Genomic DNA, 24,397 nt, shown 5'->3' with positions numbered 1-24,397 from the left:
TTTCATACCATTTGCATTAAAACAGCCAAAATGGTCAAAGAAATTAAACTGCAAAAGACCAAAAATGTCCCTAATGCAGCATAAGGGTTAATTCTTAGAGGGATAAAAGGATGAAGAATGAGCAATACAAGTTGTTTATAAGTTTGATATAAAAAAATGCCTAAACTGCTGATCTGTTCTTGCGTTTGTTGGCAAACAGACGTTCCCTCATGAGTACATGGTGAGTCCAATCCACTAAAACACAGAAATAGGTTGTAAATTTATAAATTTTTAAAGATAAAAATAACAAATAAAATCAAGCAGAATGTTTTTAAACATTTGTACAGTGTGTGGTTGGAGATATGGAAAATAAAATCAGAATTACCTCACTCTCATTAAGAGAAATCTTCCCACTTTCACAGAGTCTCTGGAATATTCCTGATGAACAAAATAAAGACTGTTAAAATGTAATAATAATAATAATAATAAACAGTGTATTTTCCTCAAACTTCACTCAAACTTCAGGAGCATGAAAGGGTCAAACCAAATTTTGTGTGACACACACAACTCTTGGTAGCTTACCTTAAAAAATATATTTTTTACATTTTATTTTACAGTCCTGAACATCACGGTGGCTCAGATGATTTCTGTGTTGACCTTGGTTAAAGGTACAATATGTAAGAATTTTGTAATAAAATATCCAAAAATCACTTGTGATATATTTCCTGCAGTTGTTTGTTTGTTTTGTTTGATACTTTATTTATCCCGAGGGAAATTTAAGGCATCCAGTAGCTAAGACAACAGATTTCCAACAGATATCTATCACTCATACAATATAAATAATAATAATAAAAAAAACATGCATACACATAACTAAATATATTAAAATTTCTTAAAATTCCTAATAATATTAACTGTGACTATGGATACAGGCTATCAGCTGGCAATTAATCAATCAGAAGAGTACATGACAGAGAATAAATAATAATTTTGAAAGTAAATGTAATGGATGTTAAATTGTGTACTTCCAATATCACAAAAGTCTCCAAAGATTTTTTTCAATTCAAAAATTCAAAATTTAAAAAAAACCTGTCAATATCGCGCTATCCTCCATTTCCGTTCATACTGCCATAGCCATGACGTAACCATAGCGACAGACGTGGACAACTGCGTAGTGCGTTACGTTTAGCGGCGCGCAATTCTTGCGTCTTTCAAGACCACGTTCAAACAAGGGACAAACAAGGAGAACTAAAACAAGGATCAACATCAGCGTGGCGTTTTTGAGATGCCGAGAGCTAGCGTCCGCGACTAACTTGGACTCGACAGAGCTTCACGAGTCGGCTTTATTAAACAGGTGAGCAAATGTACATGAAACAAATCAATGTTAGCTCAACATGATGAAATGTTACAATATGGTCAGTATGTTATTCTAATGATGATTTTCTATAGCAAACAAGCTAACACGCAAGTTAGTATAACGTTATAACTTTAAACACGTTTAAATGCCGTTTAGTGTGATAGTGTAACGTTAGACCATATGAAGCGGTGAAGTTTAATTCATCTAATAATTCATCTAATAAATGGACCTGTGCGAGTAATCCAGCACTTGCAGGTAGTTCGGTACAATTAAAAGTCCTTATTCCTTTAAATCCGCGGGACTCGCGTGTGATATCGGTCTCTTTAGCAATCGAGACCTGCTCACTGTAATGTTAGAAAACATGAATGCTTGCACTCATCCATAAACATGATTAGATCATCACTGCGTCATCAACCTACGCCTGTGTTATGATGGAAACTGCGCCCTCTTGTGGCGGAAAAATCTTACATATTGTGCCTTTAAGTTGAAAAGTTTCAAATGGCCCATAGATGTTGCAGTGAGAGTGTTTGCACTGGGAAAGGCTCCAGCTTTCTGTATAAGGAAACCAGAGAGAACATCTAATTGTGTTACTCACTAGCCATGCAGTTCAAACGCATGACAAGGCAAATGAAACCCTCCAGAGTGATCTGTTCTGAGGCACCACCATACCGCACAACCATGAGACTCAGGATGTCTTCATTTAGATGCAAGCCTAGGGCACAAGAACCATTACATAAATACAGGATCTATACAATGTGTGAATGAAAATATTATATTATAAAATCTCTGTTTTCAATTTTAGGGGTCACTGGGCAGCTATAGAGATACACCGTACCACCAGTAGTGTTTGTAAAAATAGTTGCAAACATTGAATACTTTTCAACCACGGAAATTATTGTCTACAATGTTTTACTGCAGAAAAGTATAAACTGTATAAGCTTCAACCTGTTTTCTCTAATGCATTTTGCAGTTCGTTCAAAGACAGAACGCCATCTTTGGAAGTATCCATGCTGTAGAAGATTTTCTGTAAAAAAAAAAATAATGAAAAAAATTGTAAGTGCCATGTTTCTTGTCTTAATAGATTAACAATCTCAGCTAAATTCCAAATCACTCACCTTGTACATCATAATGCGGCTCCACAGACGAAGAAATTCTGATCCACGAAGTCTTCCGGTGACAGAGAACTATTTTTATTGTCAGGAAATATTTCTAGAGCCAAAACATGTTTCTTCACAATATGACTGGAAACACAATCTGAACCATGTGGATAAATCACACATCATTGAGTTTTTAATGAAAGTCCACATCAAGAAAAATGTTTTTGTCTGCATTTCTTATCTTCGTACGTCGCTAGTAACCACACTCAATGTATTTTTTTTCTCAACACATCCCATAATTTTTAAAATATCGTCCTCTACCAAATGGTTGAGATGTCCCTTACACATACTTTCCCATACTTTTTCATAATTTATGATCAAAACCTATTTTAGTCTTGACAAAACACATTGTCAGAAAAGTCTCAAGGTTTCATATTTTGTAACAGAAGTGATATTAGGACAATATAATATATATTAATAAATATGCATATTAATATTAATTTAAATGCATACAATTAAATTCAATGGAATTGATGTGATTTTTGGTATTACGCCAAAACAAAATCTCATGAGAACTTCAATTTTTGTGCTATCAACTTCAAATTTGGAACACAACTTGGTTAGATGTATGGCTTTGATTTTATAGTAATTTTATAGGAAAAAATATTTTGTAAAATATATATTTTATATAAAATAAAAAATATTTAGTACAGAATATTTGATATAAAGTAAATTTAAAACTTCCATAACTTTTTCATACTTTTATTTTTTGAAGTGCTTTTACTTCAGCAATAATCTGCTGAGAGTTTTCTAAACTTAGGTCTTTATTCCAAAGCATACTTGAATTACAACTAAGTTTTAATAGTGCATTGTAATGTCCATTCTCAAAAAGGGGGGTGACAAATCAACTGTTTGGTTGAGCTATTAAAGTTTTTTCATAGCACCAAGTAACATCATTTTGTAAAGCTAAGACTCTTACAGTGTAATATGTAAAAAAAATATATGCTTAGCTTGCAAAATTTCACCAAAAACAATTCACATGGCTGGGGTGATTTATTTGTTTCTGACATCCATGTGATTGACATTGTGAAATCTAGTGGATTTTTTTGGGCATAATATACCTCAACCAGATGCCAGATAGAGATGAAGTCTGAGTTAAGTTATGTACTCTCAATAAAATATAGTGACTCAAAATGTGCTCAACCGTTTGGTTGAGAAGTGAGTTAAGGATACATCTGACATGGCAATTATACTTCTGCAGGAATCCAGGCCAAATCCTTCAGTATTTTTATTTCCTAAAACGTACAGGTCACATTTGTGTGATTTATGAGGCAATTTAAGATGCATAAACTAGAAATATTTAACGTACAGGATTTTTAAAACACTCACCTTTCAGTAGGTTTTCATGAAGAATCTGATGAAGTTTCTCAGCATCAACAACTTTGTACTGTTTCCAAAGAAGACATACAAGAGTTAGCAGCTACTTTTTTTATTTTTAGATAATACGTATATTACCGTACATATTTACTTGATCGGAATATTGTCGAAACAAAGTTTTATTTTTCAATTCTTCATCCACTTCATCGTCGTATGCAACCTAAATATGAGAAAAGAGACTGAGAAACTGAAGCATCGGCAAAATCACAATTCGAGTTCCCAATTCTACAACAGAAAATAAATCTCAATTTTCAGACAATTTTCAGATTACATCAGATTCTCAACTCTTAAAATGATATATTCAATGTGCAGAGAAAAGTGTTTAAAAAGTGTTATTAATTTCTATTAACAAAAAGAAGACAAAGATATGCTTTAGTTGAAAGAAAACCAACATTTCAGTACCTAATTGAATGACTGCACATATTGATAAACTCAAGACTATACTCAAATTTGTACAAAATAAGTCTGTGTATTATTACCTCGTCTACAAGATCCACAAGAAAATCCTTCTCTGTCCTTTCTGTGTCCTTTCTGGATTAAAAAACATATTTAAACAAATTAACCCTGTAATAAAGCACGTGATAGTCAACATTTCAGTCTATAAAGTCAGTTTCTCTACTCAAATGTTGAATATTGTAAACTTATAATTAGGGCTGTCAAACAATTAATCGCATCCAAAATAAAAGTTTGTGTTTACATAATATATGTGTGTGTACTGTGTATAATTATTTTATATATATATATATATATATATAAATACACACACATGCATGTATACATTTAAGAAAATTTTTTTTATAAATATTTATATTAGGGCTGTCAAACGATTAATCGCGATTAATCGCATCCAAAATAAAAGTTTGTGTTTACATAGTATATGTGGGAGCACTGTGTATAATTATTTTATATATATAAAAATACACACACATGCATGTATATAATTAAGAAAAAAATTAAATAAATATTTATATTAGGGCTGTCAAACGATTAATCGCGATTAATTGCATCCAAAATAAAAGTTTGTGTTAATATATGTGGGTGCACTGTGTATAATTATTTTATATATATAAATACACATTACACACACATGCATGTATATATTTAAGAAATATTTTCATGTATATAGATTTATATATAATTTAAATTATATATAAATATAAATATTTTATATATAAATAATATTTTTTTCTTAAATATAGATGCATGTGTGTGTATTTTTATATATAAAATAATTACACACAGTGCACCCACATATATTATGTAAACACAAACGATTAATCATTTGACAGCACTAATTTATATATAATATCAATTATATATAAATATACATGCAAATATTTCTTAAATATACATGCATGTGTGTGTATTTATATATATACAAAATAATTATACACAGAACACACACATACTGTATATTATGTGAACACAAACTTTTATTTTGGATGCGATTAATCGCGATTAATCGTTTGACAGCCCTAGTTATAATCAATCTTTTAGTGACTCACTGAATGTGTATCTCATTTTTGCACAGGATGGACAGGATGAATTCTGCGTTCTTGTTAGGGCTGTAAGTGGACGGTACGATGAGATACTGTCCTGGCTCCAGTCTGAATAGTTTCATCACTTGTCTTGCATCCTGAAAAGCCCCGCTCGTTGCCACAGGCTTTCTGCTATAGAAAAAGCTCGATCCAAACTTTCCCTCAGATCTCATCTAAAGGATGATTAAACAAAAGACGTGTCAGAAAGGTACAGAGGCGTATTGCATTCACTTGAAGAAAAAAAAAATCTTCTCTGTTTTTCTGAATTAATGAGTTAATTTTTCATGAGAAAAAAAAAATTGCTCTGTTTTTCTGAATTAATGAGTTAATTTTTCATGAGAAAAAATTTTTTTTCTCTGTTTTTCTGAATTAATGAGTTAATTTTTCATGAGAAATTTTTTTTTGCTCTGTTTTTCTGAATTAATGAGTTAATTTTTCATGAGAATTTTTTTTTTGCTCTGTTTTTCTGAATTAATGAGCTAATTTTTCATGAGAAAAAAAGTTTTTCTCTGTTTTTCTGAATTAATGAGCTAATTTTTCATGAGAAAATATTTTTTTCTCTGTTTTTCTGAATTAATGAGTTTAATTTTTCATGAGAAAAAAAAGTTTTTGCTCTGTTTTTACTGAATTAACTCGTTAATTCAGAAAAACAGAGCAAAAAAAAAATTCCATGAAAAATTAACTCGTTAATTCAGAAAAACAGAGCAAAAAAAAAAAAATCCATGAAAAATTAACTCATTAATTCAGAAAAACAGAGCAAAATATTTTTTTCTCATGAAAAATTAACTCATTAATTCAGAAAAACAGAGCAAAATATTTTTTTCTCATGAAAAATTAACTCATTAATTCAGAAAAACAGAGCAAAATATTTTTTTCTCATGAAAAATTAACTCATTAATTCAGAAAAACAGAGTAGATTTTTTTTTTCTTCAAGTGAATGCAATATGCCTCCGTAGAAAGGTACGACAACTTGTATTAAAAACTGATTAAAAACAAATTTGACTTGCCTCGGGCGGAACCTGTAAAAGTTCAGAACAAAAGTAAATGTTACACTCTAAGCACAAAGGCATTTGCATTATTGTTTGTTTATATGTTTATTTATTTGTGTGTGAATACTGACCGCAAACACAGAGAAGCCGATGCCATGGTGTGAAGCGAGGCGTCTGTTTCTCTTGTCAGGTTTCTGGATGAGGGACACCAGGACATTGCTCTGGCCCTGCTCACAGGCCTTATCCATCTCATCGATCTTCAGCCAAAACTGAGGGTTGGTAAAGAAGGTGTCTACATTTACAGGACATGGGTGTCAGAAGCAGAACATGATGACTAGAAGCTTTATAGTTATAATTAATTAAAGGACCTGAGTGATTCATGCAGCCTCCAGCTGTACTCCCAGGAACCCAGCTGCCATGGTGGAACTTGGAAATCCAGTGACACGCAGACTTATCTTCCAGAAAATCAGGACAGGAACAGCAGATATCCATGTTGTCAAATGTTTTAAGGAAATCATTAAATGACATCCTGCAAAAACAAAATGCTTCATATGTAAATCCTAGACTAAATGTAATTCATGTTTTTTCAAAACATGGTTCACACTCACCAGAACTCTCCGTTTTCCTCCTTAAGATGTTGTTTGCGGTCCTCATCACTCACTGTGTTCCACAAGGGTGACCTGAAAGAATTATGTCAAACAAGGATCATTTTGACTATGCACAATCTAAAAATGCTGGGTTGTTTTAACCCAAACGTTGGGGTAAAAACGTAATTAAAAAATTAAACCCAATGGCTTGGTTTGTCCATATTTGAACCAAAGTTGGGTTAAAACAACCCATGAATTTAGAGTGCAATAATCAAACAATTTCAAACTTTTTTGTTTGAGAACGGCATAAAATAGTTATAGTTATAGTTATATTTTACTCAAGTATTTGGTGAAAGTGTTCTACAGTCTGCTTTAACATCCGAATCTGGTCATTCTTATATGAATAGCCTCAATAATATACTCTGTCAGTATTTTTATTTATTACAGTTATTACACTGTAAAAAAATATTGATGGTTTAACTTAAAAAAGTAAGTAACCTGGTTGCCTTAAAATTTTAAGTTCATTGAACTGGAAAAAGTGAGTTAATACAATGAAGGAGATTAATTTAACCATCAGAAACTCAAAATAATAAGTTATCTCAACTAAATAAATTATTATAAATTTGATTTGACAAAAGAAAATATGTTGTGATAACAAATCTTGAAAATATTTTTTACAGTGTAGACTTAATAATAGATACTTTAAATTTGCTTCTTGTATCCATATTTATATATATACAGTGGGGTAAATAATAATTTGATCCCCTGCTGATATTGTAAGTTTTCCCACTTTCTTTTTTATTTTTTAGGTGTTTTGTGCAATGTATTTTAGGACCCTCTTGAAAATGAGATGTGCATATCAAGGGGTTTATCCCAAAAGAATAAAAATTGTTGCAAAAAGGTAATTTAACAACAGATTGTGTGGTTAAATAAAATCCGTTCTTACTTGTCACTCCAGTCTCCATTCCACTCAATGCCTCCCCATGGGTTGAACAATCGCACAAGCTGAACTGGATATTTACCACTCATGACCTGGTAATGTTTGAAAAGATTTTTTGATATAAATATCACAAATTGGAAGTATTAAAAATGTGCCAAATCTTTCTGATACGACTGGCACCTTTTTTTTTGTAACTTACCAGAATTCTGAAGTAAACGCATCTGTTTATTTAATCATTTGTGACATTTGAGCACTGAGCCGAACAAACACTAAGATTTATGCAAAAAGGCCAAATCATGTACAAACATGTAAAGCACGGGTGAGTTTCAAGGTGGTTTTCTTCCATTATCTTTTGTCCCTAAAATATTTACCTCAAGACCTTCTTTGAATCTGATGCGTGCCGAGACTTGATTTTCTGCAGTCTTACCTGGTAAACTTTTGTCACAGTGTAAGCATGGCCCAGAACAATGCCAGTCGATAATCGTTCCTCAGTCTGATTCTGTGGAAACAGAAAACTTATCAGAAGACAGATAATGTGGTATTGAAGTCATTGCTTAAAAGGTGCCGAAAGATTGTTTTTTTGTAATTATAGAAATTAAAATGTCCCTGTGAAATATAGTCTCTTTTTTTCTTTTTGCTTACCCCTGGTGGAGTTGCACAACCCATTAGGACTTCTGACTGGAACGCACGGTACATTATCTCCCACAAATCAGTTGGAGCCGTTTTCAGTTCGTAGTGCATATGAACCCCACCGGTGAAGTCCATGAGGGCTTCAGATACCTGGCCAAAGTGCATGTCAGCGTAGGAGCCGCACACCCTGTAACAGTCATTCAAACTCTAAACTGTATGCCGCAATGTAAGATACATAAATATGATGACTATTACAGTATACAAATCAGAGGTTGAATTACAGTCGTTCTTATATTCAGTACAACAGCACTATTGCGTACATATACTTGAAATGATTTTTCATAAAATCACTTAAAGATGTACAGGCACTTACTTTGCATAGGCTTTCTCCAGCAAGGCTGGCCAGAACTCATTATACGTTTTTGATTTGACAAAAATCAGCTGGCGGTTGATTGTTGGCAGTTTGTCATCAATCACAACATCGTACCATTTCCCAAACCGCCAGAACTGTAAGTTTAAATAAGCAGAAAAACTGAGTGAAAAACTATCGATTCTGGATAATATGATCAAAATAGAATTAAACATTGAAAATTATGGCATGAAAAAAGAGGAACTTACCCTGAAGTGAAATAAACCAGTATAATTTTGGCTGTATGATTGTTTGTCTGGGACAACCTTTTGTAGTAATTTGTTTTGAAATGTTAGAGCCCCAACAGAGGCCAGAAACCAGCAGTTTCCTGAAGAAGAAAAAAAAAACACTTATCGTAACGGTAAATTTGATATGATATCTTTCATATTCCACAACTCATGAGGCCACGAGATACTATCGTGAGGCCACGAGTTACTATCTTTTTTTATTTATTTATTTATTTATTTTATTTAGCACAAGATAAACCAGACAGATATAAAAAAAAAAAAACAATACATACGGATTTTGCATGAGAGGCAAGAAACCCCCAAGGGCTTATAATAACGCCTCTCCCTTTGATTTTTCAATTCATATAGACCAAACTATTATAATAAATAACAACAATCCTCACAACAACAACAGACAATTAAAAGCAACACACATACAGAAATTTTAACAGTCACACAAATGTTTTTTCATACTTGCCTTAAATACTGCCAAAGATAAACTAGTTTTAATATAACTGGGAATAGTATTCCAAAGTAACAGTCCTCTATATTTTAAGGAGAATTGACCAAGAGTTGTATGAAAATAGGGAAGATGAACATTACGAGATACTATCTTGAAGCCAAGACTTACTATCTTGAGGCTACGAGATACTATCTTGAGGCCAAGACTTACTATCTTGAGGCCACGAGTTACTATCTTGAGGCCAAGACTTACTATCTTGAGGCCACCAGATACTATCTTGAGGCCACCAGATACTATCTTGAGGCCACGAGATACTATCCTGAGGCCACGAGTTACTATCTTGAAGCCAAGACTTACTATCTTGAGGCCACAAGTTACTATGTTGAGGCCAAGACTTACTATCTTGAGGCCAGGAGTTACTATCTTGAGGCCAGGAGTTACTATCTTGAGGCCAAGACTTACTATCTTGAGGCCACCAGATACTATCTTGAGGCCACCAGATACTATCTTGAGGCCACGAGTTACTATCTTGAAGCCAAGACTTACTATCTTGAGGCCACAAGTTACTATGTTGAGGCCAAGACTTACTATCTTGAGGCCAGGAGTTACTATCTTGAGGCCACGAGATACTATCTTGAGGCCACCAGATACTATCTTGAGGCCACCAGATACTATCTTGAGGCCACCAGATACTATCTTGAGGCCACGAGATACTATCTTGAGGCCACGAGATACTATCTTGAGGCCACGAGTTACTATCTTGAGGCCACGAGTTACTATCTTGAGGCCACGAGATACTATCTTGAGGCCACCAGATACTATCTTGAGGCCACGAGATACTATCTTGAGGCCACGAGTTACTATCTTGAGGCCAAGACTTACTATCTTGAGGCCACCAGATACTATCTTGAGGCCATGAGATACTATCTTGAGGCCACGAGTTACTATCTTGAAGCCAAGACTTACTATCTTGAGGCCAGGAGTTACTATCTTAAGGCCAAGACTTACTATCTTGAGGCCACGAGATACTATCTTGAGGCCAAGACTTACTATCTTGAGGCCACGAGTTACTATCTTGAGGCCAAGACTTACTATCTTGAGGCCAAGACTTACTATCTTGAGGCCACGAGTTAGTATCTTGAGGCCAAGACTTACTATCTCGAGGCCACGAGTTACTATCTTGACGCCAAGACTTACTATCTCTAGGCTACGAGATACTATCTTGAGGCCAAGACTTACTATCTTGAGGCCATGAGATACTATCTTGAGGCCAAGACTTACTATCTTGAGGCCACGAGATACTATCTTGAGGCCAAGACTTACTATCTTGAGGCCACGAGATACTATCTTGAGGCCAAGACTTACTATCTTGAGGCCACGAGTTACTATCTTGAAGCCAAGACTTACTATCTTGAGGCCACGAGATACTATCTCGAGGCCAAGACTTAGGCGGTTGGTACAAGAAAGACCTCTGTATGTTGTTTACTTTACATTATTGTAGTGTTATGTGCTTTGAGACGTGAGGTAATTTAACGCTGAAGGAGGCAATGGCTTTGGAGAAGCTCTGAAGGGAGGGTGGGATGCTTTCAAAGCTAACGTCTCCAAAACTGCCAACCCACACTTTTAAGTGTATAAAACAACAATATTGTGGTTACTACTCAGACATACCTACTTCCCCTTGGGCGTAGTCAAACCTGGACACTGTGTCTACAATAAATTCAGCTTCTGGATACAATTTCTGAAAGAAAAGAAGTACATTTTTCAGTATTTGACTTGTGATCAACTGATGCATTCTGTGAAAGGGATGTGATTAATAGTGGTTTTTAGTAGTGTCGTGATATTTTTTAGCCAGATCTTTTAGCCTTCAATACAATTTGTAAAAGTTTATACTTATAATTAGGTGTGCAATCGTTAAAGTATAGATAACATACCGTTGGTCTTATCCACTCCACTCGGGCCATGTCTTCTGGCTTCAGCAGCCCTTCGCCAATGGAACGAGGGTCCGGCGGGAAAAACTCATCAACGAATCTCTGTCTTGTCTTAAGACAGTAGTCTTGTAAAAAGTTGTAGTCCTGATCCATGAACTTCAAAGGATTTGTTTCAGAGCCCATGCCACCGTTTATGTTGCGGTCGTTCATGACTTTTAGACACATGCCGTGTGGAACCGCTGGAGGAGGCATTTTAAAATCTGTCTGGATTTCTTTACTATTAAAGAGAGGAAATTACAACAATAATACAAATATATTACATTACTTTTGATTTTTCTGTGTTGCAACTTTTACATTTTGCAACAATGACTTTCATATCATTCAAAGTATACATTTTATCAAACCTAATGTTAGCACAATGCTCAACTGTGGGAATACATACATAACACATAAATAAACACATATAATAAATCCTTGCAGAAAAACATATACAGAATTAAACGTACAATTCATACAAGTATGAAACCAAGTATAATCCAAGTATAATAATACAACTTTTTTTAAAAATAAGTTAAACAGAATATAGGTCTTCCCTTCCAATGAGACTATTGAGCTTCGACTTATTGCATTACAGACATAAATAAGATGAATATGTACCTTCGGAGACGCAATGAATTTTCAGCCAAGTGACTGGTAATCTTCTCCGTCTTTACACACTTTTGCCTTACGTCAAGCTTTTAAACACTCGTAGAAGCCCCGCCCCATTCCCAGCGTATGTGATTGACAGAAACTGAACTCCCTCTTTGAACTCATCTTTGTCATTATAAGACACTGACATGCCAAAGGACAAAACGTTGGTCCACATATTTCACATTACCAAGTCCTATAGTTATTATTATTTTCTAGGAGGAAAGATTGTGTGCATGTTTGTTTCTATGCATGATATTATAAAATACATGCTGCTTTTTAGACACTCTCTTACAGTTTATCGTTTGCTTTTATGGTATGGGTTTATAAGGCCTTAAAAATGCATTCAGTGCAGCAGAAACCAGTTATTCGTAATTAATATTTTTATTATACAGTATTATGATTATATTATTATATTAATGATGAGTATAAAATATGTAAATTATGACCATATAACTAAGTTAGATCAGCCTATAATACATTTCTTGATAAATGATGTTAGGTATTTAAATCCTTGTGTCAATACAGTATATGCAAATGATGAAAACCAGTCAAGTCAGATCAAGTCCTGTCACTGTAAAACAAGAGGATTAGTTAGCCCCAAACCCAAACCAGTCATAGAGAGATGAGTTACGAAACTCCCATAGACCGCCACAGGCGCGGACACTGACAGCTGGCCAGCCGAATTTAGAACAAATAAATAAATACTATGTTTTACAGTATAAAATCTGGTGAAATATAATACTTAACATATAACTTCGTTATAGCTACTTAATAAATCTATTTGCTTCGTCTTGGGCTACTAAAAGTGTTCCTGTAACGGGAGTATGACACCAGCTAGCGCAGCACAGCCGAGTGTGTGTGTGTGGACAGAAGTGCGTGCCTGAGCTTGTATTGGTGCAGGTTAAACACCACTGTCGATTAATGGTACATAAAGCAGTTAAGATATGTATATACGTTAGAAATGTCTCCAAAATAGTGTTAAAATCCAGGTTTTGTAGTTTTTGATTAGTAACGGGTTTTTTTTTTATTTTTTATTGAATATGCATCAAATAACAAGCACGTACAAAGCACAAAACACATAGAACTCTGACATGTTATATCAAGTATATATAAAGTTTCACATATATGAGGAAGAAAATAATAATAAAAAAAGACATACATAGAGGAAACCTTATGCATCAGTGGTATTGAAAATATCATCAAAATATTTCAAGAATCTGTCACTTTACTTGTTTTTAATCAATCTTAGAGACTTCAGAAATGTATCGATTTCGATTAAGAAATGTGGAAAAGTAGGCTGCGATTTAGAGAATTTTTTCTTGTGAATAAAAATTTTCCCAAACAAAATAAAAAAAATTAACAATAGCCATGTTTCCATCCACTTGTCAATCGAATTATCTGAAATTCAGTTAAAAAAACTCATGCGGATAAAGCTGGTGAAAGTGTGTTTCCATCCAACGGCTTTAAAGCGAATAAAAACCTGTACGTAATGACGTCACATGCTGTTTTGCGATCAAATTGGTATATCGAATTGATTTGAGACATTTTAAGGTGTTTCCATTTATTTTCGCACTGAATCGAACAACATTCAAGCAAACTTTTGCGAACAAAGTTTTGTTAGACAAAACGGATCGCGCCATCTACCAAAAATGATCAATATTTCACAAGTTGAAGGCAATGCTTATGTGCCAGCTGATTGCGACATATGAATGTCATAATTAATTCACTTAATTCGGATAAAAACGTGTCGATGGAAACATGGCTAATGTAACTAAGTGAAGTACTAGCTTTATCTTCTTTATAGTAACAAATTATATTGATTAGGAACGGTTATTTTTCTAAGCGACTCGGCGATGATGTCACATGAGGTAGACGCAGGCAGAATCGGTTCACAGCCGAGGAGATCGATGTTCTCGTCAGGGCCGTAAAACAAAGAGAAGTGACATTGGAGACGGGACAAACCCACCCAAATTAGTTTCGGTTAAACATGCATTTAATAATTTGGGTAAATGTGTAAGCTTTATGCCTATTTTTCCCATTGCCATGAACACCTGGATATGAATCCGTTTGTGCAACACATAGCATACTCACACTTCATGCAGGAGCACGCACAAATATGTTCATGGTTTATGTTTACTTTACCTTTTTATTTTTTACACAGAGTCCTTTGACACATTAAACATGCATCAGAGACGTGTCCAACCTACTTACAGAGTTTAAAACTTAAGAATCTTTCCTAATTATCCCAATACCGGCACACAGCGCCCAGGCAGGCTATACGCTGGGTTTATGGGGTTTTAAGCAGGAGTATAAGAAGCCTCTCGTGCGGTTTCAACCATCAGACAACAATTCCAAAGAAGACCAGACCTAAGGGCTTTCAATCGCCTCGTTTGGATGAAAATGAATAAAAATCATGATTGCTAATTCTGCTGTGATCACCCAATTGCCCACAAAATGTTATAAAGTAGTACACAGAACACATGATAAAACAGTTTATGGGCATTGCTTGTAATGGTTACTAAACATTTCCTGAACAAGGACAAAGAAGTAAACCAATCTATATTAAAAAAAGCCCTCTGATGAAGGGCTAGACCTGAAACGTTTGCACATTGTTTCTTTTGCCTGCAATAGTGTGGTCTAGAGCCATAGAGAGAGAGAGAGAGAGAGAGAGAGAGAGAGTTACGATACTCCCATAGACCGCCATAGGAACTCTGGAAATGAATGCAGAAGTTACGCGTGTCGTGTAGACGCCGATAGTTCCAAACACTGATAGTTCCAGCATTGAACCCCATTCATACACTCTTAGAAGAAAAGGTTCTATATAGAACCTTTAAAGGTTCTATCAGTGCTACGTATTTGGAACCCCTAAAAGGTTCTATACACTCTTAAAAAAAAGGGTTCCTCTGGGTTCTATATAGAACCCTGGGGTTCCGTACTTGGCCAATAGAACCTTTTACCAAAAAAAATGGTTCTATATAGAACCAATTTGGAGTTCCATATATGAAGCGGGGGATGGAACCATTTCTGGTTCTAAATAGAACCTTTTCTTCTAAGAGTGTAGGCTATTCAGTGCTTCCGAAAGTACGCTCGTTGGTAAATTAATGAAATTTCTGTCTTTTTTTTTTACTTTTACACACATTAGCCGACCTATCGTGAATCTAGTCAGTAGTTTATGTAGCCAGTTTTAGTTAATGCTTATTGGAAGATAATAGGTCAATTGCAGCGATAGCTTACGTGACCAACACTTCACTAACGTTAGCTAGCTTACAGTAACCTGATGTATATAATATATAATTATATATAGAATATTATGTCAATGTCAATGTCATCTTTATTTGTATAGCACTATTAAAACAACACAAGTTGACCAATGTGCTTTACATTCTCACTGTAAAATAGTAATAAAAACATACTGCAATAGAATAAAAAATAGAAATAGAATAAAAATAAAAAAAAATTAAGATGAATACGCCGTGGCAAACAGATATGTTTTAAGTTGTGCTTTAAAAGCATGTACAGAGTCAGCATCCCTAACATATGATGGCAAACTATTCCAGAGGCTTAATTAGTCCGTGGAATTTTCAGCAACTTTTGACCTGATGATCTCAAAGTTCTTCCTGATTGATCCTCTATTAACAGAGCTGATAAATAAGTCGGTGTAAGGTCATGGAGTGATTTATACACCAATAAAATAATTTTATAATCGATTCTATATTGCACAGGGAGCCAATGTAGCGCGATCAGAGATGGAGTGATGTGTTCTCGTTTTTTAATATTCAATAATAATCTCGCAGCCGTAAAATAGAAGCTTGATTAATACCCTTATATAAAGAGTTGCACTTTCAAGGCTCTTAGACGTCAAACACGATTTCAACTTGGCCAAGTTTCTTAAATGAAAGATACTTGTCTTCACCACTTGGTTTATCTGAGCATTTAGCATTGAGAGTGGGCCAAAATTGAAGTCCGCTGCGCTTCTTGTTCTTTTGGACCCGCATACAACAGTCTTATTTTCATTAAGATATAAAAAGTTAGAGGCTAACCATGATTTAAGTTCAGACAGGCAGGACATTAGAGGCTCCAGAGTAGTTATAACCCTACGGTTTATGTCAAAATTATTTATTGCTTTTTGATGGATAGGGGGCGGAGCTGACCTTTGACCTTCCGGATTCCATCTTAGAAGTAGTCGTAAACCTTTGACCTTTTGAATTCCATATCTGGAATATCGATTAACCTTTGACCTATCGATCAATCAAATGGACAGGTGGTTTTTGACCCGTTGACCTTTTGCATTCCATCTCTGGAATATCAATTAACCTAGTGACCTTTTCTAATCGAGAACATGCGTGTGAACATTCTGGTTTTGACCCGATGACCTTTTCTAATCGAGAACATCTGTGGTACATTCTGGTATTGATCCGTTGACCTTTCTAATCCAAAAAAAACATGTGTGGGAACATTCTGGTTTTGACCCAGCTGATCCCAGGAAGCGATCAATCAAAATGGACAGTTTGACCCTAGTGATGTTTTTTGTGTTCTTGATCAAACTGACATGATGTTACTGACCTATTGACCCTTTGGGGGAAATAACTTTGGAAGAATTGGTTACGGAATTCCCATCCCATCCTGCCGTTCTATTGCCGGAATAATTTTCTAATAATCCCAATATCACATATAAATATGGTCTGTAAAATAAAAGCAGCTTACTTGAGTGCTGATGATCCCCCTCAGATTCTCTCATCGGCCTTCGGCCTCTGTGAACATTGGCTGAACATTCCTTCACCCAGAGAAAATCTCACACGAGCTAAAAAATTAAACCGTGTTTTATAGATTTTAAGGAACACATTGAGATTTAAATATGATGTGAAAAATAAAAAGCATCTAACTTCAAGACGTTGAAAAAGAATTCTCTCTAATTGACCTTTTGACAGCAGCATCTGTATGTCTGTTTGTGCAAGTGAGACACACACGGCACCCTCGGCAGCCCCGTGCTGAAATAGTTACAAAAAAAGTTCAATCTTTTTCTCACTAACTAAAGTTGAAACCATGGTTCATTTAAAGGTGCCACCTGTAAAATTTGAGGTTAAAATATCCCAAAAATGAGCTACACGCATCAAAAGAATGAGAAGAAATAAGGTTGATGATGTCATTTAAAAACTGACAAGTTATAGTGATTCAGATATTAACCTGAATTTGCATGCTAAATTACTAGCCCCGGCCCGGCAGGTGTCGTAATACCAGTTTCGGCCATGGGAGGCCCCCCTAGTCCCACTTTGGCAAAAAAAATTAATTATAACTATCTTGTGGCCTCGAGATAGTAACTCGTGGCCTCAAGATTCTAACTCGTGGCCTCAAGATAGTAACACGTGGCCTCAAGATACTAACTCGTGGCCTCAAGATAGTAACTCGTGGCCTCAAGATACTAACTTGTGGCCTCAAGATAGTAACTCGTGGCCTCAAGATACTAACTCGTGGCCTCAAGATACTAACTCGTGGCCTCAAGATACTAACTCGTGGCCTCAAGATACTAACTCGTGGCCTCAAGATACTAACTCGTGGCCTCAAGATAGTAACTCGTGGCCTAAAGATACTAACTCGTGGCCTCAAGATACTATCTCGTGGAATCAAGATACTAACTCGTGGCCTCAAGATACTAACTCGTGGCCTCAAGATAGTAACTAGTGGCCTCAAGATACTAACTCGTGGCCTCAAGATACTAACTCGTGGCCTCAAGATAGTAACTAGTGGCCTCAAGATACTAACTCGTGGCCTCAAGATACTAACTCGTGGCCTCAAGATAGTAACTAGTGGCCTCAAGATACTAACTTGTGGCCTCAAGATACTAACTCGTGGCCTCAAGATACTAACTCGTGGCCTCAAAATAGTAACTAGTGGCCTCAAGATAGTAACTAGTGGCCTCAAGATACTAACTCGTGGCCTCAAGATAGAGTTAGTATCTTGAGGCCACACTATCTTAGTAATCTAATAAAACTAACACTGCTGAATCACCAGAATCCACTGTCATCAATAAATCATTGAACACTTTTGGAAGGGCAGTCTCTGTCGAATGTAACCTCTTAAAACCGGACTGGTAAACTTCACCAATCTTATTCTGTTCTAAAAAATCCTGTAATTGATTGAGCACCACTTTTTCTAAAATGTTTGACATAAATGAGAGATGCGAGACCGGTCTAAAATGATTCAAGTCAGTTGGATCTAAATTTGTTTTTTTAGCACGGGTTGTACAAAGGCCCGTTTCAGCATTTTAGGAAAAATACCTGTATCTATACTTTTATTCACAATCTGAAGAATACAAGGTCCAACAGCCTCAATATTTTCTTTCAAGAACCAAGGAGGAACCATGTCTATAGCTGATCCGGGTAGGTTTCAGGTTACTGAAAATTTCCCCGTAGCCGCTGGAAAGTAATAAGTTCAAATTGATTAAAAAGTGTAGTCGGTGTAAAAAGGTTTAAAACAATATTGTTCATTTGTGGGATAATTCTTCGAAAATTCTCAATCTTTGTTTTAAATGAGCTAAGAAAATTCTCACATATCAATGGGGTCGGAGTAAGATTCAATATGGGAGGGTTTAAGATTATCATATATATATATATATATATTATTCCCCTATTCATTGTCTGGTGTCGTTTAAAGCTGCACTGAAACTCTCTTTTGGACCTTGAACCGTTTGGACCCCATTGAAGTCCATTATATGGAGAAAATCCTGGAATGTTTTCATCAAAAACCATTTCTTTTCGACTGAAGAAAGAAAGACATGGACATCTTGGATGACATGGGGGCGAGTAAATTATCAGCAAAAGTTTTTTTTAAAAGTGAACTACTCCTTTAATGAGTTAATTATCTCAGAATTATGAGATATATTTTTCTTGAAAAAAATGTTTTCACTCTGTTTCACTCCTAATTTGTGAAATAATCAAGTTATTAATTCAGAAAAACAGAGCAAAAACTTTTTTTCCATGAAAAATTATCTCGATAATTAACTGTTTTTTTTTTTCTTCAAGTGAATGCAATACGCTCCCGTACAAGCCAATGTGTTCACGATTATGACACCCCAATGTAACCCTGAAAAAGCAGAAGCAACATCATGTCACGTGCAGAAGTCTGTCCCTGTCCCACGCCTCCCGGCTAATCATTACAGCTCCTCAACAATCATTACACCACCGACACGACATGACAGACTCTCTCCTGTGATCTAAGTCTGCTCACACACACACACACACACACCTGTATCCCTGTGAAGAAGCATGGCTGTGTACGAGGAGGCCGGCAGGCCCACATGGAGCCGGCAGATCGAGTTCACTCTGGCTGGGATCGGCTGTGCGGTGGGACTGGGAAACATCTGGAGGTTCCCGTATCTGTGCTATAGGAGCGGTGGAGGTGAGACACACACTCATCACTTCACAAAACAACAGCAGTGTTGGGAAAGTTGGAAAACTAATGCATGTTACTCACTTAAAAAGCAACGAATTGCATTGCATAGTTATTTTTAAAGAAAATGCATTACATTAGTTTTGGGTTACTCATCTGGGCTGGGCTTGTTTTGTTTTTTAATAGCAAAAAATATATATTTTAGGGCAAATGTAAAGGCCAGTTCACACTAAATTTAAATAATAGGACACAAATTCAGGCATGTACAGTAAACGGCATCAAACAAACCTGTGCTGCCATTCGGGATAACAGAAGGATGGAGGAGAAGAAATTTCTACATTTACTTCACCATTAAAAACAAAACATCTAAAGTCATTTTTACTTGTGGTTTAACTGAATCATCAAAGTGAGATTAAATGCATAAAAAATATATATTTTTATTTAAAATATGTCATTATTGGAGGTTGATTTTAATTTTGTATTTCACTGATTTTATTCATTTTGAGGAATCTCTATTGCAAGTGAGATTAAATACTCTCATTTAGTCTAGAACTACAATAACCATGATGTTTAACTCCACTCCCATTCAATTAATGGGAACACAAAGTAAATTGCATTACTTCTTTGATAAAGATATATTTTGTTGTAAATTTAAAAGTAATGCACTACTTTACTAGTTACTTGAAAAAAGTAATCTGATTACGCAACTTGAGTTACATGCAATGAGTTCCACACTACACTGCTCACCAGTATAATAAAACCGGTCTGATGATATTTATCCCCTCGTGGCAGGGTATTTTATTAAGTTATTTATCAGTACGCATTATTAGTGGCCCTTTAGTGTGGAATAAAGCCGTGCACATGTCTATATGACATCAGAGTTTGTTATTCAACAGTTTCACCTTTACCTTTCACACTGTAAACGTCACAATGAAAACACATCCACAGTGTGACAGGTGATGGATGAGTTTATCTGTAAGTGTAATGGTGTGTAAGATCAACCATGACACTGCAATCCCTCTCAGATCACACTGGACACCTTTATATTGCTATAATGCTTACATGCAACTAGTGTTAACGTAATCTAAACATGTGTATATGTACTGGTTCAGAGTTTCAATTCTTTATTTTAATTATTAGCTATTTCTATCTGTAATGTATTCATAATTTACATTTGCATAACTTACAGAGAAAAAATAAAACACACACACACACACACACACACACACACACACACACATTATGTTATAAATATATATTTGGATTTATATTTTCAGGCTTAATATATTATATTAATTACGTGATTTGTATTAATTATGTTATAAATATATATTTGGATTTATATTTTCAGGCTTATATATATATATATATATATATATATATATATATATATAAGCCTGAAAATATAAATCCAAATATATATTTATAACATAATTAATACAAATCACATAATTAAAATATATATATATATATATATATATATATATATATATATATAAGCCTGAAAATATAAATCCAAATATATATTTATAACATAATTAATACAAATATAATTATATTTTAGAAGATTTTCTATACCACCATCTGATAGGTTTGACAAGCTTCTGTAATGAAACAGTTGAATTGAACTGAAATGAAGTGAACTAAACTGAAGTGAAATGAACCTAAATGAAGTGAAGCGAACTGAGCTTAACTGAACAGAACTGAACTGAAGTGAAGTGAACAACTGAAATGAATCAGTTGAATTGAACTGAAATGAAGTGAACTAAACTGAAGTGAACTGAACTGAACTGATTTGAACTGAACTGAGCTTAACTGAACGGAAGTGAAGTGAACAACTGAACTGAACGGAAGTGAACAACTGAACTGAAGTGAACTGAACTGATTTGAACTGAACTGAGCTTAATTCAACGGAAGTATACTGAAGTGAAGTGAACTGAAGTGAACAGCTGAACTGAATGGAAGTGAACTGAACTGAACTGAGCTTAACTGAACGGAACTGAACTGAAGTGAAGTGAACAACTGAAATGAAGTGAACTAAACTGAAGTGAACTGAACTGAACTGATTTGAACTGAACTGAGCTTAACTGAACGGAAGTGAAGTGAACAACTGAACTGAACTGAACGGAAGTGGAGTGAACGGAAGTGAACTGAACTGAACTGAAGTGAACAACTGAACTGAAGTGAACTGAACTGATTTGAACTGAACTGAGCTTAATTCAACGGAAGTGAACTGAAGTGAAGTGAACTGAAGTGAACAACTGAACTGAATGGAAGTGAACTGAACTGAGCTTAACTGAACTGAAGTGAAGTAAAGTGAACTGAACTGAACAACTGAACTGAACTGAACGGAAGTGAACTGAACTGAACTCAGCTTAACTGAACTGAAGTGAACAACTGAACTGAAGTGAACTGAACTGATTTGAACTGAACTGAGCTTAATTGAACGGAAGTGAAGTGAACTGAAGTGAACAACTGAACTGAATGGAAGTGAACTGAACTGAGCTTAACTGAAGTGAACTGAAGTGAAGTAAAGTGAACTGAACGGAAGTGAACTGAACTGAACTAAAGTGAACTGAACTGAAGTGAAGTGAACAACTGAACTACACTGATTTGAACTGAACTGAGGTGAACTGAACGGAACTGAACTTTAAGGGTTAGTTCAGTATTTTTCACTGGAACAATATAAAACTTTATTAAACTTTATTAAAATATTAAACATAAAATAAAATATTAAATATAAAATATTAATATTAAAATATTAAACTTTAGTTTGCAAGGACGTGAAACTCACCGAGTGGTCTGGGATGTTCACTGATATGCTCACACAAAAATTGCAGCAAAAGATGCTTTCCAACAGGTTTATCGTAGTTTTTGTAACAAGTCAAGTCAACGGAGTCGGACAATCGGGCTTTAATTGTAAAATCCAGAATTAACCCTTTAACTGAAGTGAACTGAGCTTAACTGAAGTGAACTAAACTAACCCTTTAACTGAACTGAACTGAGCTTAACTGAAGTGAAGTGAACTGAACTAACCCTTTAACTGAACTGAGCTTAACTGAAGTGAAGTGAACTGAACTAACCCTTTAACTGAACTGAGCTTAACTGAAGTGAAGTGAACTGAACCAACCCTTTAACTGAACTGAACTGAGCTTAACTGAAGTGAAGTGAACTGAACCAACCCTTTAACTGAACTGAACTGAGCTTAAGTGAAGTGAACTGAACTAACCCTTTAACTGAACTGAGCTTAACTGAAGTGAAGTGAACTGAACTAACCCTTTAACTGAACTGAACTGAGCTTAAGTGAAGTGAACTGAACTAACCCTTTAACTGAACTGAGCTTAACTGAAGTGAAGTGAACTAAACCTTTAACTGAACTGAACTGAGCTTAAGTGAAGTGAAGTGAACTAAACTAACCCTTTAACTGAACTGAGCTTAACTGAAGTGAAGTGAACTAACCCTTTAACTGAACTGAACTGAGCTTAAGTGAAGTGAACTGAACTAACCCTTTAACTGAACTGAACTGAGCTTAAGTGAAGTGAACTGAACTAACCCTTTAACTGAACTGAACTGAGCTTAAGTGAAGTGAACTGAACTAACCCTTTAACTGAACTGAGCTTAACTGAAGTGAACTGAACTAACCCTTTAACTGAACTGAGCTTAAGTGAAGTGAACTGAACTAACCCTTTAACTGAACTGAACTGAGCTTAACTGAAGTGAAGTGAACTAAACCTTTAACTGAACTGAACTGAGCTTAGCTTAAGTGAAGTGAACTGAACTAACCCTTTAACTGAACTGAGCTTAACTGAAGTGAAGTGAACTGAACTAACCCTTTAACTGAACTGAACTGAGCTTAACTGAAGTGAAGTGAACTAAACCTTTAACTGAACTGAACTGAGCTTAACTGAAGTGAAGTGAACTGAACTAACCCTTTAACTGAACTGAACTGAGCTTAAGTGAAGTGAAGTGAACTAAACCAACCCTTTAACTGAACTGAACTGAGCTTAAGTGAAGTGAAGTGAACTGAACTAACCCTTTAACTGAACTGAACTAACCCTTTAACTGAACTGAACTGAGCTTAACTGAAGTGAAGTGAACTAAACTAACCCTTTAACTGAACTGAACTGAGCTTAAGTGAAGTGAAGTGAACTAAACCAACCCTTTAACTGAACTGAACTGAGCTTAACTGAAGTGAAGTGAACTGAACCAACCCTTTAACTGAACTGAACTGAGCTTAACTGAAGTGAAGTGAACTGAACCAACCCTTTAACTGAACTGAGCTTAACTGAAGTGAAGTGAACTAAACCTTTAACTGAACTGAACTGAGCTTAAGTGAAGTGAAGTGAACTAAACCAACCCTTTAACTGAACTGAACTGAGCTTAAGTGAAGTGAAGTGAACTGAACTAACCCTTTAACTGAACTGAACTGAGCTTAACTGAAGTGAAGTGAACTAAACCAACCCTTTAACTGAACTGAACTGAGCTTAACTGAAGTGAAGTGAACTAAACCTTTAACTGAACTGAACTGAGCTTAACTGAAGTGAAGTGAACTGAACTAACCCTTTAACTGAACTGAGCTTAACTGAAGTGAAGTGAACTGAACTAACCCTTTAACTGAAGTGAACTGAGCTTAAGAGAAGTGAACTGAACTAACCCTTTAACTGAAGTGAACTGAGCTTAACTGAAGTGAGCTGTATGTTATGACCTGTGCATCTCACAGTGAAGTGTTGTTGTGGTCCT

General features: G+C 35.3%; 2 protein-coding genes across 7 annotated transcripts in view; one reads left to right on the top strand and one right to left on the bottom strand.

The window, feature by feature from the left end:
• Positions 1-16: 16 nt before the first annotated feature.
• The window catches only part of LOC120471623 (calpain-1 catalytic subunit), a 26,105-nt gene continuing 1,724 nt past the window's right edge, over positions 17-24,397 (bottom strand). Inside the window, exons 1-24 of one of the 6 annotated variants that reach the window (XM_039661510.2) lie at positions 19,514-19,649; positions 17,190-17,259; positions 16,976-17,072; positions 11,585-11,858; positions 11,322-11,391; positions 9,173-9,291; positions 8,928-9,061; positions 8,567-8,741; positions 8,352-8,423; positions 7,931-8,016; positions 7,006-7,077; positions 6,766-6,926; positions 6,529-6,689; positions 6,416-6,427; positions 5,376-5,581; positions 4,350-4,401; positions 3,962-4,030; positions 3,823-3,880; positions 3,667-3,728; positions 2,452-2,520; positions 2,282-2,360; positions 1,932-2,048; positions 365-417; positions 17-234 (exon numbers count right to left, since the gene is read on the bottom strand). In XM_039661510.2, coding sequence (XP_039517444.2) covers positions 208-234; positions 365-417; positions 1,932-2,048; positions 2,282-2,360; positions 2,452-2,520; positions 3,667-3,728; positions 3,823-3,880; positions 3,962-4,030; positions 4,350-4,401; positions 5,376-5,581; positions 6,416-6,427; positions 6,529-6,689; positions 6,766-6,926; positions 7,006-7,077; positions 7,931-8,016; positions 8,352-8,423; positions 8,567-8,741; positions 8,928-9,061; positions 9,173-9,291; positions 11,322-11,391; positions 11,585-11,833 — 2,103 coding nt within the window. In that variant the 5' untranslated portion in view covers positions 11,834-11,858; positions 16,976-17,072; positions 17,190-17,259; positions 19,514-19,649 and the 3' untranslated portion in view covers positions 17-207. Of the gene's footprint in view, positions 235-364; positions 418-1,931; positions 2,049-2,281; positions 2,361-2,451; positions 2,521-3,666; positions 3,729-3,822; positions 3,881-3,961; positions 4,031-4,349; positions 4,402-5,375; positions 5,582-6,415; positions 6,428-6,528; positions 6,690-6,765; positions 6,927-7,005; positions 7,078-7,930; positions 8,017-8,351; positions 8,424-8,566; positions 8,742-8,927; positions 9,062-9,172; positions 9,292-11,321; positions 11,392-11,584; positions 11,859-12,238; positions 12,452-16,975; positions 17,073-17,189; positions 17,260-19,513; positions 19,650-24,397 lie in introns of those variants that run through there. The other 5 variants (XM_089130655.1, XM_089130656.1, XM_089130654.1 and 2 more) reach the window with 5 other exon arrangements.
• Positions 19,534-24,397, top strand: part of LOC120471621 (sodium- and chloride-dependent GABA transporter ine) — a 16,897-nt gene continuing 12,033 nt past the window's right edge. The window contains exon 1 of the mRNA XM_039661506.2: positions 19,534-19,666. Within this exon, the coding sequence (XP_039517440.2) occupies positions 19,534-19,666 (133 nt within the window). The remainder of the gene's footprint in view (positions 19,667-24,397) is intronic.

This window comes from Pimephales promelas, chromosome 4, assembly GCF_988280905.1.
Source record: "Pimephales promelas chromosome 4, fPimPro1.hap1.1, whole genome shotgun sequence".
In the NCBI taxonomy this organism is placed as follows: domain Eukaryota; kingdom Metazoa; phylum Chordata; class Actinopteri; order Cypriniformes; family Leuciscidae; genus Pimephales; species Pimephales promelas.
The sequence above is the reverse complement of the archived record's forward strand: the minus strand, read 5'-3'. Positions and strand labels throughout refer to the sequence as shown.